The 14,239-nt window shown below is 31.5% G+C and overlaps 1 protein-coding gene across 2 annotated transcripts in view; it reads left to right on the forward strand.

Moving 5' to 3' along the window:
* The window catches only part of LOC108551562 (uncharacterized), a 38,736-nt gene extending 24,875 nt beyond the window's left edge, over nt 1-13,861 (forward strand). The window contains exons 4-20 of one of the 2 annotated variants that reach the window (XR_001890487.1): nt 6,453-6,538; nt 7,147-7,339; nt 7,905-8,272; nt 9,119-9,344; nt 9,435-9,583; nt 9,967-10,061; nt 10,145-10,318; nt 10,668-10,865; nt 10,953-11,222; nt 11,305-11,478; nt 11,563-11,761; nt 11,845-12,068; nt 12,280-12,499; nt 12,662-12,782; nt 12,862-13,076; nt 13,407-13,507; nt 13,650-13,707. Coding sequence is in view for 1 of the 2 variants with exons in the window: in XM_017905778.1 (XP_017761267.1) it covers nt 6,453-6,538; nt 7,147-7,339; nt 7,905-8,272; nt 9,119-9,344; nt 9,435-9,583; nt 9,967-10,061; nt 10,145-10,318; nt 10,668-10,865; nt 10,953-11,222; nt 11,305-11,478; nt 11,563-11,761; nt 11,845-12,068; nt 12,280-12,499; nt 12,662-12,782; nt 12,862-13,076; nt 13,650-13,804 (3,067 nt within the window). In the remaining variant the exon portion in view is untranslated. Of the gene's footprint in view, nt 1-6,452; nt 6,539-7,146; nt 7,340-7,904; nt 8,273-9,118; nt 9,345-9,434; nt 9,584-9,966; nt 10,062-10,144; nt 10,319-10,667; nt 10,866-10,952; nt 11,223-11,304; nt 11,479-11,562; nt 11,762-11,844; nt 12,069-12,279; nt 12,500-12,661; nt 12,783-12,861; nt 13,077-13,406; nt 13,508-13,649 lie in introns of both variants that reach the window. The other variant, XM_017905778.1, reaches the window with a different exon arrangement.
* The last annotated feature ends 378 nt before the right edge of the window (nt 13,862-14,239 follow it).

A 14,239-nucleotide genomic window follows, 5' to 3' on the forward strand; every position in this document is an offset into this window, starting at 1 on the left:
TACCTAATCCGAGCTTCGAGTCTAAAATCATAGACGGCTCTGATGTTAGCTTACTAACTCTGGTTATGTGCTCCGAATATATTTTAATAAATCAAATCGGCAGTGGAAAATTCGCTAATTACTCAGTATCTGTGATTAATTTATGAACTTTTATAATTGCGTCGTAAAGGCAGATCCTTCAAGAACTTTCCAATATATTTTTCGATAGAAATTTGTCTCTATTTAATTAATTATTAATTATTAATCTATGCAGTGTTTGAATTGTTGTCGTAGACGCCATTGGTTTTTCATTAATTACTATCCTCTACGCAATTAATTTATGAAACTTTATGCACTCATTAGAAAGACAATGCTCTTGCGAATCTTCTCATATAACTTTTGATCACATTTTGCTTCTAGTTTCGTTTACTATTAAATATATTCACGGAAGATCGCGATGGTCGTCGTTACGAAATCATAGACGCCATGAAACAAAAATTAATAACTAACAATTTAGAGTTAAATTGTTTACGAAGATTATATAAGAATGTAGCCTGAAGTTCCAGCTTTGCATCAAAATTATAAAAGTTCACAAATTGTTTACGGAAATTGAGTAATTAATAATTTTTCCCTGCCGGGGCCATTCTATCCTTTTCTATCCCCTCTCTGTCCTTGTCAGTCACGTGACCAGCTCTCAGTCTACCTCCTTGCCTATTCTATATTCCTATCACTTTCTGGCTTTTTGAGCCCAAATCATAGATGGCGCTGATCGCAGGCGGTAAAATTTTTATTCGAACTAGATATTTGAAATCAATTCGGCTGTAGAAAATTAATAAATTTCCAAGTTTTTGTAATTAATTTATGAACATTAATAGCTGCACAGCAAAGTTGGAATTATAGGCAACATTCTTATAGGATGTTTACTTTAATAATTAATACTTACATGAGCGATAGGTTTTGTATTTCCTGTAGTAAATAAGATTGCTATAGAGAAGTATTTTTCTTGCATAATATTCTTATTATTTTGTAATAAATATATACTAGCATAAAACAGCGTAAAATATAAATCTTTTTATCAAAATCTTTTATTTATAATTGTGTGTTTACAATGTTTTCATAGGCGAAAAATAATTACAAAATAAAAAATATATTGAAAAAGCTATGGGACGGGGAATCGAACCATAATCCTGCAAAATACGAATTCTCGATCTTCGCCGTTACGCTACATATTACTTTGGAAAACAATAGAAATAAGTGTGTAATTAAGGATGTAATAGAACTTTAATCGCAAATATCTTAAAAACTATCGAGTAGTTGCGCTATAATGATATATTTTCTTAAACTGCATGACGATATCTACAAAGCTGCAAAGTTTCAACTGAATCAGTGACCCGAAGGACTTGCACTCTCCTGTTAGATAATTAAGTTTTAGTATAATAGAGAAAGTAATTAAGAAATCACATGTTTATTATATTATTATATCCATTTCTTCGATATTTTATTATTTTCAAAAAAAAAAATTTTATCTACAAGTGACTATAGTAAAATTCTTTCGAGTATTATCGTTAATTTAGGTTGCACCATTCAGACAATAAGTTGAAATTTAATTTATAGTTAAATACGAATAGAAATTGTTCATCTAATGGCAAGCATATTGCTTTAAAGCAATGGAATATAATATATCAAATAATTAAAATAATAGAATTTTTATTTGATATTTTATAATCAAAGAAAGCTTTACTTAGATAATTAAGTTTTAGTATAATACAGAAAGTAATTAAGAAATTACATGTTTGATATATTATTATATCCATTTCTTCGATATTTTATTATTTCCAAAGGAGAAAATTATGTCTGCAAGTGACTATAGTAAAATTCTTTCGAGTATTATCGTAAATTTAGGTTGCACCATCCAGGCAATAAGTTGAAATTTAATTTATAGTTAAATACAAATGGAAATTGTCCATCTAATGGCAAGCACATGATTGTTAATGCATCGAATATCTCTCGTAGGTGAACGAACGTGGTTCAAGAATCAATAGTATGTAGGTATTTGTAAATATTCCACATTCCTCGAGTGTATAACCGTTGCCTTTCACGTTTCACTGGCACTTTACTGCATATATGTATGGATACTGTCGCTGATGTGTAGTTGACAAAACCATAGGTTTTATGTCGACCTCCATTCCTATTCTAATATGCTCATTCTGAAACTGGTTCTCCAGTTTCTTCAGATATACCTATTCTGAATAGACATTAAGACAATAGACGCGATAAAATAATTTTCTTAACACGTGTAAATATTTTCTAAATATTTTGTTTAAAAATTGTGTCTTAATATTAACTTCCTGAAATAGTAAAGGAGAGATTTAATTTAATTTCATTTAATTAAGATTTAATTTAACGATTCCTTGAATTAATATTACTACCATTTTGGGCTATAATATAGTTGCTACTATAGTAATGTAATTTCTGCTGGATAAAGTGATAATTAATTATATTAAAATTGAAATCTGACGTTTAATCTCTAAAGATTATTGAAAAAATAATTCTTCCACGTTTGCAATTACGTCTCGTTAGTCCTATTTTCCATTTAATAGGATAAAATTCCACGATTTCTCTTCAAGAAATGAAATCTCGACGTTGTAGCATGCAAAATTTATGAATCTTGTATCATATGTTAATTTTGGACAAACATTAGATGTGTGTTTATCCAGTAGGCGTAACTCGTTAAATGGGACATGCAGTAGGACTATGGAATTTCTAATGAGATCGAACGTTTGATACGCACTTCGTATTCATATCTACTCGCATATCGTGCACGTAAATTCCATTTCAATGACTCCATAATTCATAAAATTATTTACTTTGCTGCCATCTTATTTGCTATCTTTTTTCTTCGATATAGTGGGAAAAGGCAAATATTTCGGCACTTTAGAAAATTCGATATTTATTGAAACTTTCCTTGAATATTTTTCAATAAATATTCAATATTTACGAATTCAGTGATCACGATTTAAGTACCACAATTGCATGAAAAATAATCTTTAACTGTGCTACATCCTTGTTGCAATGTGTTGCACCTGCTAGCCATACATCGTGCTTGGGTGAAACGGACCCAACATCTCCGACGTTTTCTCGTTTGTCAGGGTCCCGAAGATACTAAAACAACGCGTGAGAGCTTGTCTGGAAAGAGTACTACTTATTTGGATAGTTGATAGACCTGTTCAAGTGTTTCTGACCATGCTGTTCTTACTGATCCTTTACGTTCGAGAGGCAGACAGAAAGAAAATGGAAAATCACCCACTCCTGCGATGTAGAAATATTGTAAGACAGGACGTATGAACAGGTTGAGCTATTAAGACAAAATTTCAGCTTTCAAAAAGAAGGTATTAAGCTATTAACCCTTTGCACTCGAGAGGTGAGCTTTAGTCACCATTTCATAAAATTTGGAAGATCGATATTGTAGGATGGCGAAACTGGTCTTGAGACACCGAAAATTCACGAAAGAACAAGAATACGATAACACAAACTGAAAACTCGTAAATTGATTTAACTTAGGGAAAAAACACCAAGATAACGAAAACGCACAAAGACGCACTCTTTTAAAACTCTCTTTCCAACACCAAGCGACTCACGCTTGCGCTGGTCACAACCGATTTCCAAGGATTCTGTTTTGGTTGTCAAAGACCACGCTTTTTATGCTTTCCTTAACCTACGCTTCACCACTCCGTAGAGGAGTCACGCAACTTAATTTTGTTATATGGAATAACTTTTCGATTTGCTTCTAGAAGATATCGATCGGTTTACAATTTGTTTTTGTTGGCAATAGCCGATTCACGATTTCTTTTGGTATCCTACAATATTAATTAATATATCAAATTTAACGTAATGTAACAGTGTGCGAGGTATCGAAATCAAATAATTCTACAACTCTATTATTATACAATTCTTTATTTACTGCTCAGAAAGGTATCGTCAGTTTTTTAGTAGAGAATCTTTGAATTTCTACACTTCTTTAGCCAAAAAATTGTCGAGTGCAAAGGGTTAATCCACTAGGAAAAAGGAAAAGATCCTTTGCATTTGTGTTTGTAATGCATAAGTAATTCTTAATTAATGTAACAAGGATAGACTATGAACAGATATTTTATTTAAATTTCATTAGGAGGTTATATATAATTAAATTCATTCAAGAATGAATTTAAATTCTACACGTTAAATTCATTCAAGAATGAATTTAAATTCTACACGTTAAATTCATTCAAGAATGATGAATATTCGATGAACATTAACCCTTTGCGCTCGACGATTTTTTGGCTAAAGAAGGACACGAGTTGAAAAATTTTCTGCTATGAGGCTGATGATATTTTTACACTGACTCTTGTTAAAAAATTCGTAGAGAACTATCCCAAGATAGCCTTTGCACCTTTATTTCACCCTTTGCACTCGGCGATCTTTTCGTTATAGAGAAATAATAATTTCTGCCATGAAGTGGACGATATTTTTAAAATGGTAAATAAGAAATCGCATACAAGTTAAGACGTAGAATTATTTCAATTCAACATTCACTCATCGTTGGCTAATTTAAAATTTGATATATTAACCCTTTGCACTCGACGATATTTTGGCGAAAGAAGAGTAGGAGTTCAAAGATTTTCTGCTATAAAGTTGACGATATATCTTTTAACAGTAAATAAGAAATCGTATAATAATTAGCACGTAGAATTATTTCATTTCGATACCTCGCACACTGTTACGTTATTTTAAATTTGATATATTAATTAATATGAAGCTTCGAAATTTTATCGAATGGTGAATGAAAGGCGCCTCTCGAGTGCAAAGGATTAACTCGATTATTTTGGAAATTAAATTTTATTTTCGTTCATAAAAATGTATATAAAATCCTATATAAATTTCTAAAATAATATTTTGTATATCCGACAGCTGCAAGGAAAAATAAAAATATTTCAATTATCAGAAACCAAAAATTTTTCCTAAGTCTTCGTTTGCCTGGTTTTATTATAAATAATAATATTTATAAATAATATCAGCATTATAATTATAATATTATTTATAAATAATGTTAGCATTATAATTGTAATATTATTTATTCGTCAACATGTATGTAATTCTACTAATTCAGCCTCGTACCATCGCAATTTAAATAAGCATTAACAAGCTCTTTACAAGATATTTTATGCACCGTAATCTCGATTCAAGTGATTACATTCCCTTTCACGAAAAAAATCTGTTATCACCCGAGGCTATTTGCAAATACCATTTTCTCTCCGTTCAGTTCCACCACATTCTCTTCCGCAAACATGATACTTGAGGAGAAAAAGAAAACATCCGCAAAGATTTTATAACGTAACGTTATAACCCGGAGTAGTTTGTACAAGTTAACTACGGTGTAACGATAATGACACGAATTCATTACCGTACCACGGCGAAAGGAGCATAAACTGGACATCTATATCCGTGTGCTTTAGTATCGCAGTGTGTCGGATTGCGTTTCGAATTTTCGTAATTAATCGAAATGCGTTTTCTAAAATCACGTAAAATGCTTTCAAGGATGGGTACGTGAAATTAACCCATTTGCATCCAAGCGCGGAATATTCCGCGAGCTACGACTGTCCTCTATCACCGAGCGCGGAATATTCCGCGAGCTGACTTTTTCCATTACCAATTGCTGAATATTCTTCATATGCCACAGATCACGTTTGATCCCTTTTGTGAGCATCTCATCTACATCGGTTCATTATATTCTTAACAAGTTTTACTTTTGTCGTGAAAATCCTTTTAACTGCCATTATGAGTAGGTGCTGATACGCGCGCGGTGATACGGGCTAGTCGTCAGTTGAACGTCGCTGATGCCTGAACACGGCACCTTAAGTAGAGCCACGATGCAAATGGGTTAATATTAAATAGAGTTAATCCCGAAGAACGTTTACGAAGTATGTCAAAGTGGCAAGTAGAAGCTTACAAATTAACTGTTATCGTCGGAAAATGAAACTATTATACCGAATTAATCACGTTGATTTATGATCCACTTTACCTTGTTTCAAGATTTCATCGGATACGATCTGTACACTCAAATGATTAAACTACATTTTTAATCAGGTCAAATATAGACATCTTGCATGCAACGTTTAATTAATTTATATTGATAAGTACTTCGTTTCTGATTAAAATTGGTCTCTGTGAGCGGACGTACTGCGTTACCCATTTGGGTAACATTAACGAATAAAACGTGTTATTAATTAATTAGCTATTTGCGAAAATTAACCGTTGATTTATGTCAGAATTTCATGAATATCGGTCTTCGATCATTTTGAATTAATTAATACGAAATCGTGATCTTCAGTTATTAATTGTCTAATTACATGAGTTATAACGACTCAATTACTTTTTAACGTGTGTATATACGTTTCTCCAGCTTAAGCGAATAATTTAATATTTTATTCATAATACAGGTGGAGATATAGTGCTGCTAGTATATTTTCTTTAGCGAAAGAAAGATTGGAGCCTCTTTTAAACGAAGCCAAGCCAGGAATACTAGGTAAGATTTATAAATTTCTATTAAAGAACGCCAGTTATAATTCGCCGATTATTATTTATGGCCTTTACAACGTAACACTATTACGTTTACAATGTGGAATATTCGAAAGAAATAAATTTATAGCAAATAAAATACATAGCAAATATAAAAATAAAATTTATGTATATAGAAAATATAAAATAAAATTTTATAATATAGCAAATATAAAATAAAATTTATACCATGTAATTTTTATTTTTATATGGTTCCTCGATAACAAGTATATTAACTTTAAGTCTTCAACGTTTATGTCAAGCAACTTATTAATTTCGGTGTTATATTATGACATAAACGTTGAAGACTTAAAGTTAATACATTTGTTATCAAGGTATCATCTAAAAATAAAAATTTCCAGCAAAATCTAACTGCTCGCGTTTCATGCAACTTCAAAGTAAAAAGTACGTACACATGTTAAACATTTTTGGGAAATATTTTATATATTATATTTTGAAACAACTCGAAAGATGGAAAGTTTAATAACAAATTTTACTCACTGGTAAATTGGTTTTCGAAATTTATAAATTTATAATTATACGAATGAATAATTTCGACGGGGACCATGATTTTAGGACCATTGGAACTGAGAGAGCTCACACTTGGCGAACAAACCCCTTGTATCACGCGTATAAGAACGGTAGATTATGCAAACGACGATGATATCGATGGCCAAACAGGACAAACAAAATTGTCGATCGAAGCAGATATACACCTCGACTGCGAACAATTTCGCATGCTTATCACGACAAGATTATTTGGGAAAGGGTTAGTATGTATCCATATTTATCACCCGGTAAAACATCATTAACTCTTGTTCGATTAATATCATTTATTCGTTTTGAACTATATCGTTTATTACACTGAAAAGAAGAAAGATAAAAGATATGATACTTAAAACTAATTACATTAATTACGTTGTCCCAAATACCTCGCTACGATTAAATTTGTAACAATTCACAAAACGAAAGTCCAAGCTCACGTGAATATGATGAATTCCGCAATTATATACTGCATGCATTCTTTAAACCAAAAACCAATTACGAAAAACAGAATTAATAATGAATAAAACATCCCAGTAAATATTCATATCAAAATTGGAAACAGAAACCTGGGAGAAATTGGATAAAATTTCGAAAAATTATAACGAAGTGTCTAAAATATGTAACTAATGTAAATTTCGTAAAATCTGAATCATCTAGATATTCGTTTATAATAGTATTGCGATTATGATCACGATATTGCTCTTTTTCGTCGGAGTCCAAAGATTTTGGACACGAATCTATTAATCGGCACTATCGATCTTCAACAAGAATTTCAACTCGAATTAAAGGGTTGGTATGGACGTCGATCTGGCCGTGGAGAAACTGTCTGTCTCGGGTACCATTCTTGCCACCCTGACCCTTAACTCCATGGCACCGTTTCCTCACGCAACCTCTTTGAGCGTGAGTTTCTTAGAGAAACCGGATGTTTGGTTCAGCGTGAGAATTCTGCGAGCGGTACAAATGATGGAAATGCCTTTAATTAAGACCTGGATTCACGCAGTGGTCACGGACGCTTTGGCTAGTTGGATCGTTGATCCGGGTCACTTGGAGATGAATCTCAGAGCTCGAGAACGACCTGGACCCAAATTCGATTCTGTAACCAACTCCATACCGCAAGGAGTACTTACTGTCGTTTTATCCCAAAACGGATGTGCAGGTAAATGGAAAATGCCGAATAATAATAGCAACGGCCTCCTCTTTTTAAACTCGTTTCCCCAGTTTTGCATCTGTTTGCTTCGAAATGGCGGTCAACCATTTGTGAAAGTTTAAACGAGGATCGGCTGACAATTTATTTCAACGGGATATTAAAATAAACAAAATGAGAGAGTATCGTCTGATGACTTTCTGCAAGTGGCAGCTTCTGTTGCTTGCATGGGAAGTTATTAACGGGTATAGATGACTCGAGAAATTTCTGTCATCTCGAATGTGTATTTGTAATCTTAGAGATTCTATTTGCGAGCAAGGTTCTGTTATATGTAAAAAGAAGTTTTGAAGATAATTGGACATTCGACGTAAAAATATTAACTTTCGTAATTCAACGTCAAATGTGAATTCATCTTGACACATTTTTGATAATTATATTGCGTTAAATGAAATTAAATTAAATTTAATCTAAATTACATTTAAGAAATCGCATCTTGAAAATAATATTTTTGTTGGAAGTAAACTTAATTATATTCCATTTCTAGAATGGAATATATCTAAAAATTGGATGCTAGCAGTTTAACCCTTTGGACTCGAGAGGTGAGCTTCAGTCATTATTTTATCAAATTTGGAAGATCGATATTAATTAATATATCAAATTTAACGTAATGTAACAGTGTGCGAGGTATAATTATAATATAATTCTTTATTTACTGCCCGAAAAAGTATCGTCAGTTTTTTAGTAGAGAATCTTTGAATTTCTACTCTTCTCTAGCCAAAAAATCTTCGAGTGCAAAGGGTTAATACTCAAAACGACATTTCATAATACATAATAAAATTCGTGTTTTTCAATATATAGCTCCCATCGGAGACGAAATAAAGTGGCTTGTGGTAACAGTAGGAGATCAAAGGCGGGTTACAAGTCCGTTAAATTCCACGTGGAACGAGGACGTATCTTTCTTAGTAGGTGTCTTGGATAATGAGAAAGTCTCGATCAAATTAAAAGCAAAACGCCTTGTTAGTACCATAACATTGGCTCAGTTCGAACTTGCGCTCGGAGTATATAATTGGGATAATTCGCAAGTGTGAGTTGACAAAGTCTAAATTTGAAAACTAAGATAAATATGAATTAACGAATATATATAAATTATTTCTTTCATATCTTGGTCCAAAAGGATTGAAACCGTACTGCAGCAAAAGAAACCATCTCGAAACAGTGCAAACATTCCAAACATTAACGCCCGATTAGAATACACTGCACTACCAAAACTTGATCCAGATTTACCACAACCAGAGCTAACAGAAGATAATTCACACCTGTCAGGTAATATCGAGAAAATTTTTATTGCGACATTGATGCTAAACGTTGCAAATTATATCCATTGAATAGCATAAAATGAAATCTTTTCTGTTATAAAATTTCATTATCTTGGTCAGTGTTATCCTATCTGATATTTTCAGTGTCGCGAAAATATACCGATCGAGCGCAAAAATCAGGTAAAATATAACAAATATCGTAGAATTGGTAATAAATGTTATCTTTCGGGCATGATCTTTGAATATTTCATATTTATTCTCTTTGTTGGAGCACGTCTCGACCATTACTATTCACTTTTGTGAAACTTGTAGCAATGTTATGATACTGTAGTATTGAATGGCGATGTTTAATATTTCATGATAATTTATTCACAATATGGTCATTTTCAGGAGTACTCGTGGTTTATATCCATTCAGCGGATAATCTCAATAGCGATAATTCGCAATGTAATCCTTATTGTATACTATTCAATAACCGTAAAAAGGTACGTTTACTTATCTCATAAAAAGTAGTTTCTTTAAATTTGATTTTATACTTTTTTGGGGTTAATCGTTGTTTGAAATTCAGGTAAAAACAACGCATTACATTCGAAGCACCATATCGCCATATTGGGAATCGAGAGCACAATTTCTCGTTCAAGATTACACTCAAGTTTCCTTAAGTTTTGTCGTATACTCTTGGAATATATCAAAGTCGACTGATAGCGATATGCTAGGACTCGCTATATTATCTTTATCTCAAGTAAGATTGGAAAAGCTTCTAATTATACACGATGTGTATAAATAAATTAAATTCAAAAAATGTAAATACGTGTACAATTTTTGTGCGTATATAAAATTTCCAAGAAACATTATAAGTATTTTTGAAGTATCTGTTATAATTAATATCGCAGTATATCATCCTAAAATGCTTTGTAACGTATATTGTTATATAAAATAATTTTTCTTGGAAAGAGATTTAGGCGACAGGAAACAAAATTTGTGCGAGCAAAATTCGTAACTTCTTTCTTTTTCATATAACATCCCTTTCTTTCCTATCGTGTCATTAGTTAGGCAACATTCTCGAATTGATTACCAACATATTTTTTTAGGAAAGTACATGGATAATTAGGAAAGAATTGGTTCTCAGTGGCTCGAACGTTACATCGACGATGACAGTCTCTGTATTGTTCTACCCTGTTAAAAGTGTACAGCAAGTGGTTACCAGCCGAAGAAGCAGCCTAACCTTTCCAATATCGGACGACGAACCAAAATCTAAACGAAACAACCTACCATGGATGCAACAAGCAGTTAGTACAATCGATCAAAACAATTACTTATCAATACCACCGTAATAGTATTTTATTTTTGCTCTCATACCTATCATGTTTCTTCAGAAGCTATTATTAACTCACAAGGATATAGACCCTGCTTCATCAGATGTATCCAGTCTACTTTCCACTGGAAGTGGGCTAATGGAAGTGACATTAATACGTGCGAAGGACCTTGTTGCAAAGGATTTAAATGGTTTCAGTGATCCTTTCTGTGAATTGAAATTAAATAATGAAACGAAATACAAGAGCAGCATAAAAAAGAAAACACTGAATCCTTGTTGGGATGAAAGTTCCATCATGGGTTTACCCAGAAATGGCGAGACTTTAGACGTCGTAAGAATTCTGCCCGTGTCATATTATTCGATATTTATAGCCCAGTTATGCATATCATACTTTTACCGATTCTTTTAAATAGGTGTTATGGGATCATGATACTTTTGGTATGAAAGATTATCTTGGGAAAGTATCACTGACTCTTGACGACATTAGAAAATTATCTAATAGCGACCAGTCCCATTGGTTCACATTAAGAGGAACTAAAACGGGATCTGTAGAATTAAAGATCAAAGTCTTGTCTGAAGAGTGTGAGGTATTACTGCTAAATTTTTGTTTCGATTACATTGATATTTCAAATTATATATTTAATTGCTGTGTTCGTATTGTTCCGATTTAGACCCAAAGTACTTACGCGGCCAGTAATGTCAGTGAAAGTTCGACTCAATTGAATATCGAGAATTCAGAAACGGCATCAAACATTATAAGAAGACCTTCGATGGAAAAGTCAAAAATGAGATTGCATTTAGATGTTGTACCACCACCGCCCCCGCCTCGTACAGTTACTTTATTGAAACCAATTATTTCTAGTCAATCTGGTAAATTACTTGCAAAGTATCGAAAGGTCATATAATCATTTTATCTTTAATAATTGATTTCAAATATTAATAATTTGAAACAGACAAAGCTAGTATTGGAAGCAAAGATTCTAACGAAATGAATGGGACTCAAAATTCATGGATACCTAGAGTTATCACAGAATCCGTAACGGATGTAGTCGACGAAACTGATGCAGCAAAATTAAGAGAACGGCGATCTTCTCACAATAGTTTAACACCAAGTCCAGAACAAAGTTTCGGTAAAAAATTGCCACAATATAACAGCTTTCGCGTTATGAAACAAAAGGTAATGATAAAAATGAATGAAAAATATAACCACCTTTTCATAATTATATGTGCATTCTTAAAATAATATTATCGACTTCAAACTTTAAATATGACTATAACAAATTATAGTAAAATTAAAAATTGATCATGTGCATTAATGCTTAAATATAATAAGTTTTACGACACGTATATTATTTATATAAAGTTAATACTATCATAAATAATTTTAGGTTAAAAGAGGACTAAAACTTCGTAGATTTCGTTCAGAGGTAAATATAGAAGATAAGAACGAGTCGAAAGGCGTAACATTAAGTTTAGAACCTAGAGGTGGAGGAGAAGCTGATGCTACAGAACTTTTACAAGGATCTGGTTTAGCTCATGCTGTATCACAACCTGATATGCTTGGCAGAATAAGACAACCTAGTCCACGCTTAAGATTGAGACCAAATGGTTTGTAAATTATTCAGTTAACATTATGTAGTGTAAAATTATGCTTTTTGGCATTTTTAAAAGTAAAAATGCTATCTATTCTACTGATAATTAAACCTTGTATTATATAATATTTATATAATTAATAGAAAAATGTATTAATTAACATACTCATTAAATTAGAATTAAAAGTTGTCAATGGCACTAAAGAAAAATATTCAGGAATAGAAGGAAAAGTTCTACAAGCTCAAGGTCTTCATGTTGCACACATCGCTCAACTATATTGTAGAATTAAGCTTCAAATGTAAGTATGCATGAGGATACAAATACTAATATAAAAATAATATAACAACTTTAATATAAAAGCTAATTGCATTTGTTAGATGTACCAGTCCCGATAAAATTATATCTTCGACAAATAGCGGTAAAACGTTAGCAAAATCTCGACTCTTACCTGCAATGCCTAATCCACAATTCAGTATAGATTTTCACATAGAAGGTGACAATGTTCCCAGGCAATCGTTATTAATATTCGAAATTAGAAGTGCTAGTAAAGAATTATTAGCTAGCCGACGCATAACTCTTCATGAATTACTAGGTACGTTTATATGGTGTGTTATAATTTACTTTATAGCTCGGTTTTCCAGAAAACACATTTTTCATAATTTTATATATATACCAAAACATAAAATAACAATATGTATATTCGCTTGACATCGATAAATTTTAAATTCGTAAAAAAGAAATAAAAATCCTTACAAAGATTTGTGCAAGTTATAAAGACTATTATAAAAATACTATCTTTTATAATAAATCCGTTTTACCATTTCATCTTCTATTTGTTTACATTAAAAGTTCTTAAAAAATTATATTAAGTATATAAATTCTGATATTCATTGATAGAATATATTTTTCAATATTGTTTTAGAATAATAACGCTACGTTTAAACGCTACGTTTTAAACTACGTTTAAATAATTTCACACTCCCATCCTCTGCTCAGGATGAGACAAAAGGATTTAAGACAAAAGTAAAGTCAAATTTATAAACTTTTTAACTTTCAATTTTTTAATATACCGTGATTATTATAAAGCAAATCTATTTCATTAGATATCTATTTAATACATATATAGTGGCATATAAGGATTAATAGCATTTTACACTACATTTAGGTGTTTCTGCGGCGACTGATGAAATTCATACATGGCTAGCTTTAAACAATGGAGCATCATTGGAAGTACAAATTGCTCATGGAAGAGAATTGAAAAGTAAATCCACAAAGAAACTTTTTCGATCCTGGTCAGTCCATCGAATAGGAAAAATATGAAATATCTTCGAATTGTATATTTTTAGTCAATGTGACATGTATTTGTTAAAAACTGTAGTTTACCAACACATGTACAAACTGAAAGAGCTTCTGCGAAAAAGTACGATATAATAGTAAAAATACTTAAAAATTCATTTTACATTTCACATATTTTGTTATGTGTACATATATACATATATATTTATATATATAAATAAACTTACTAATATTGTCTCCCAATGAAAATTGTAACATTTGTGTTTTGTACTATAAAATGTATATATTTTACTTTTTATCATAAAAAATTTATAAAAAAGCTATAAAAATAAGTAATAATCTTCTATTATTCCTTTAGATATCAATTAAATAATAACTAATAAAAATTCCTTTATTAAAGTTTATAAAGTTTAGAACTAGTAATTTTCTAAGTACATTTTCAATTAACTAATTAAATCC

This window comes from Eufriesea mexicana, unplaced genomic scaffold (assembly GCF_001483705.2).
Source record: "Eufriesea mexicana isolate 0111107269 unplaced genomic scaffold, ASM148370v2 scaffold4599, whole genome shotgun sequence".
Taxonomy (NCBI): domain Eukaryota; kingdom Metazoa; phylum Arthropoda; class Insecta; order Hymenoptera; family Apidae; genus Eufriesea; species Eufriesea mexicana.